Genomic DNA, 5103 nt, shown 5'->3' with positions numbered 1-5103 from the left:
AATTCGCTAAGGTGTGTCTCCGGCAAAAATAGCACCTTGGGGCAATATCGCTTCTGAATATCCATAAGCGCACGAATTGCCACGTCATTTCCTAGGCCCGGGCAGTTCCAAGCCATGATCGTCATTACTCCCGGTGGTCACCTTTGAGAGGTACTACTGATCCATTAAATTGTTCATAAATCTCCGTGTTGTCCATCCCTTCTCCATTAGCTCCTTTGTGCTTCTTTTTATTTGTGTTTTTCTGTGGTGTAGCTAGAGGATCTGACTAGTATTCCCATCAAATAGGTCCACTATATTTGCCATCTTAGATGACCCATCAACTGGGACTATAGCCTCCTCCATATTCTTAATTTCTCCAGTTCCGGAATTTGAGCTCAATGCTACTCGTTTCCTAGCAGATGGGATGCCGTTTGGCATATTAGTATTATTGAGCTTTTTTTCTTCTTCCTTTTTTGAAAAGGAGGTTAAACCCACCCATCTCTGCATCGTTGTGATTCACACATCCATTTCTTTTCAATCTAGTCATCCGACCATCTCTGATTTTAGTTCGGGGCATCCCTATAAGCATTTGAACACTCTATCTCCAACTTACCTGCCCATTCTATTCCAACCATTGTTGCCACCCACTTCATCATCCCAACGGCTCCTCCTTCCTATCATATTGCTCGGACATTTTAAACCTTATTAGAATTGGGAAGAAGGCCTTGTTTGTTGTTTCTGAGAGGTGATGAATTATTTGTAAGGGTTTTTATCATTTATGCCACTAATTGTGTCACACCACTTAGTTTGCCACTAGAAGGCACAACTGATAAAAATGCCATCATTTCATAAGATGTTTGCTAACAAATGTCATTAGACACCGTTACTATTAGGTCAAATCGCTGACCATGTTATATGAACAAAATACCACTAGACCCACATGACACTCTTTGTATCTCACAATGATGAAGTGTGGGCCCCATTTCTCGGGAGTAAGCAAGCGAACAAATTTAGAGGAAAGTAATAAGAACGCTGTTGGGGATCGAATGGGACCCAAACTTTATCGTAGCGAGACAGAGGGAGAGCTGACATGTTGATCCATGTGTACTTTGGTCATATAACATGTTAAACAGGTTTTGAGTTGACAACATTGGTGTCTAGTGGCATTTTTGAGCATGCGCCTAGCAGAGCGACAACATTTTTTAGCAGTTAAAACTCCTAGTGACAAAACCAAGTAGCAGGACACGACTAGTCACATAAATGCTAAAACTCTATTTGTAAAGTTATAAAGTAAGATGCACCTGGTCATACCGAGCCTTTGACGCCGTGTTGTTTTTGCCCAAAATGCAACGTGACTGATAGTAAGAGCGCACTCACTCATACCTCACGATCGCACCATGCTTTTTGAGAAGGTTCTGTCTAGAACTCAGTCGACTTAGACTTAACGTCAACGTAGTTTTTTTGCTACAAGCGGCATGGCTGGATGCTACAAATGGCGACGAAAAATGTTGCGACGATATTGCAAGCAAGCGACCACAAATGCTACAACCATCAATGAAGGATGTTGCAACCCTTGAGATGACGTGCTACAATCGATGAGGGATGTCATGCTACAACCAGCAAGACAGATGCTGAACCGGTAGGAAAAAATGTTGTGAATGATGGCCGAAAATGTTACAAGGTTGACTGACACTTAGTTAAATCCCAGTCCGCTGAGTTTTAGCAAGCCCGTTCTGATAAACCCTAGAGCTGTTTCTGATGCTAGAGCGCGCGTCATGACCTTCGAGGGTTTAGGGTCGACATGGCAGGATGACTATTCACTAGAGAGGAGTTCACAATTAAAAACAAACAGAGTGGAGTTCATATTTTCCTCTCTCCCGCCCCTTCTGTCCCCTTCTCCAAAGTCCAAAACAAAACCCAAGGCGACATACGTGATGGCCATGGAACACGATGATGTCGATTTCACGAAAATAAACAATTTTCTCCTATACATGATCTGTTGCACGTCTTTTGTAACAAACGCATGCAAATCTGCAGCACTCGTCTCCAACAAACAAGCCCTATCCACGTCGGAAAACCAGAAACAAACCCTATCCCACCAACAAACCAGCAACAGACCCCCTCCACGATCGCCAGCAGCCAGCTGATCGATCTCGGCCGGGCGCATATAAATAGGCGCCCATACACAGTGCATGGACACCAACCCAGTCGACACCAGTAACCCTAGCAGCCTTGCGCCTGCAGCCATGGACACTTCGTCGTCGAGCAGCTGGCTGCGCATGCTCCTCCTCGCCGCCGCCGTCGCTGTGGTGGCCGCGAGGCACCACCACCCCGGGTTCGAGAAGATCTTCGAGGTGCAGGAGGCGGACCGGGTGGAGATGCTGCCCGGGCAGGCGGCGGAGGTGGGCTTCCGGCACTACTCCGGCTACGTCACGGTGAACGAGACCCACGGCCGCGCCCTCTTCTACTGGCTATTCGAGGCCACCCACGACGTCGCCAAGAAGCCCCTCGTCCTCTGGCTCAACGGAGGTAGATTAACTATTGTTTTTAGTAGATGCGATCTAGCTCGATCCATTCCATTTCATTGAGTTCCATGCATGACATGAAACTAATCTAACGGTTAATTGATTGTTCTTAGGGCCTGGATGCTCGTCCGTGGGGTATGGAGCGATGATGGAGCTTGGCCCCTTCTTGATCCAGAAGGGAAAGCCCGAGATTGCCTTGAACCCCCACTCATGGAACAAAGGTACGCACTAGTTACATGATTAACAAGCAAATCATGTAGTAACAATTGTTCATTCCGATTGATTAATCGTGCACCATTGTTCTCTTTGATGGCTAATGAACAGAGGCAAACATGCTGTTCTTGGAGTCCCCTGCCGGCGTTGGCTTCTCCTACACCAACACCACCGCCGATCTCGGCCAGTTCGGCGACAACCTCACCGGTAGGCCAAGATAATTTCCAATTTGTTATAGATCTAATCATCCTTCGTTTCATGGCACTAAGAGGTGTGATAATTAATCTGATCTGATCTTGCTCTGTGACAGCCCATGACGCATACTCTTTCCTCGTGAACTGGCTGGACAAGTTCCCTCAGTTCAAGGGCCACGAGCTGTACATCGCCGGCGAGAGCTACGCCGGGCACTACGTCCCGCAGCTCGCCGAGAAGATCGTCCACATGAACAAGAAGGCGTCGCGGGCTCACAAGATCAACCTCAAGGGGATCCTGATCGGGAACGCCGCCATCGACGCCAGCTCCGACGACCGCGGCTTGATCAACTACGCCTGGGACCACGCCGTGGTCTCGGACGGGATCTACACCGCCGTCAAGAACAACTGCAAGTTCCCCGACGACGGCGTGGAGAGCGACGCCTGCGACAGCGCATGGAACGACTTCTTCAACGCCATGAACGACATCGACCTCTACAGCCTCTACACCCCCGCCTGCACCAAATCCATGGTCAACTCCACCGCCTCCCCCCGCCGCCGCTCCAAGCTCGCCGGCACCGGCACGCCGCTGGGGAAGCTGCACCGCGGCGGCAGGCCCTACTACAACGCCTACGACCCCTGCGGGGACTACCACATCCTCGACTACCTGAACCGCGCCGACGTGCAGAAGGCGCTGCACGCCAACGTCTCCGGCGCCATCCCGTACCGCTGGGAGCCGTGCAGCGACGCGCTGACCAACTGGACCGACGCGCCGGCGTCGACCCTGCCGGCCATCGGCAAGCTGGTGAAGGACGGGATACGGGTGTGGGTGTTCAGCGGCGACACCGACGACCGCGTGCCGGTGACCTCGACGCGGCTCGCGCTGAAGAAGCTCGGGCTCGCGACGAAGAAGGGGTGGAGGGAGTGGTTCACGAGCGACCAGGTGGGCGGGTACACGGTGGTCTACGACGGGCTCACCTTCGTCACCATCCGCGGCGCAGGCCACATGGTGCCCATGATCACGCCGGTGCAGGCCAGGCAGGTCTTCGCGCACTTCCTCACCGGCGAGGAGCTCTCTGCCAAGGCCATCGTCTCTTAGTTTCATTCATTCATTAGCACCCACTGCGTGCTTAGAGATCGTTTGATTTTATCAGTTAGCTAGGTTCGATTCCTAGGTCAGGTTTGAGCTCAAAACTTGTGAGCTCAAAATTAGTTCAATGTCATTTTTTTTTCAAAAAAGAGCTCAAAACGTGTGAGCCTTTTCCACTTATTTAATAGGACATGCATATGATCTCCTGGGTTCAATGCGTTTTTTTGTTTGATCTTGCGTTCCAATGTGCTTAAATTAATTTGCTTGCGATTCGGTCAAAGACAAGACTAAAAAAGATGTACAACTAGCACAGTTAAACCTAGATTTGTACCAAAAACAATTATGTGCAAATTTAGTTCAGAAAATGCAGCTGCTGCCAAATTGCACATTTCTTAATCCTAAAGTTTTTTTAAGTGAGTATAATAACTTTGGAATAAACGCGCCTAAAAAGTTAAATTAATTATAATAATTAAATCCTTTCAAATACAACTGCAGAAATTTTTTCCTTTAGTCCATAAACACATGTAGTATGCTAAGAAGGTGCGCAAAACTTTCATCTGGAAGCATAGAACTTGCTCACATTCCCATGCAAGATTTGTCAAAGTCGATTTTGCGTTGGCGACTAGTATGATTTAGCAAAACCGTATATACACTGGATTTGTAATGCAATTCCATGTAATAATATTTTCACGCTTAGAGCTTAATTATTTTACTGATGACTTTATATGGCTTAACAAGATACACTACTAGAGATAATGCACACATTGTACGGTGGTATTTTGGTAAATGGTATATTGATCCGTACCAATTGATGAAGGGGCAGTGGGTTCCAAGCCTTTTTGAGGAAATAAAGTAATTGTATATGAATACAATTTGTTCATCACTTAGAAACCAGCAATGCTACACGTACAAACGATTTACAGGCTTTTACAGAATGGTTAACCTTGATTGATCAATAGGTGAGCGGGGCGGCCCACCCCTCTGAAAATCAGGGGGGAGAGATTTGTGATTGGTTGTTAGATGGAAGGAGCGTGTAAAAGCGTGTAAGTCTTTGTATGTCTAGCATTTTTGCTTAGAAACGTGGGTTACAGGATTAAGGGAGAAG

At 47.9% G+C, this 5103-nt stretch overlaps 1 protein-coding gene across 1 annotated transcript; it reads left to right on the top strand.

The window, feature by feature from the left end:
• Positions 1–2171: 2171 nt before the first annotated feature.
• On the top strand, positions 2172–4228 carry LOC123159683 (serine carboxypeptidase-like 34). The gene is made up of 4 exons (XM_044577501.1): positions 2172–2508; positions 2618–2725; positions 2829–2924; positions 3028–4228. Exons 1-4 carry the CDS (start codon positions 2172–2174, stop codon positions 4005–4007), a joined length of 1521 nt encoding a protein of 506 aa, XP_044433436.1. The 3' UTR covers positions 4008–4228.
• Positions 4229–5103: the final 875 nt, after the last annotated feature.

The sequence above is a fragment of the Triticum aestivum genome, chromosome 7B, assembly GCF_018294505.1.
Source record: "Triticum aestivum cultivar Chinese Spring chromosome 7B, IWGSC CS RefSeq v2.1, whole genome shotgun sequence".
Taxonomy (NCBI): Eukaryota; Viridiplantae; Streptophyta; class Magnoliopsida; order Poales; family Poaceae; genus Triticum; species Triticum aestivum.
Note: the sequence above shows the minus strand (reverse complement) of the source record. Positions and strands in the feature narration are given on the sequence as shown.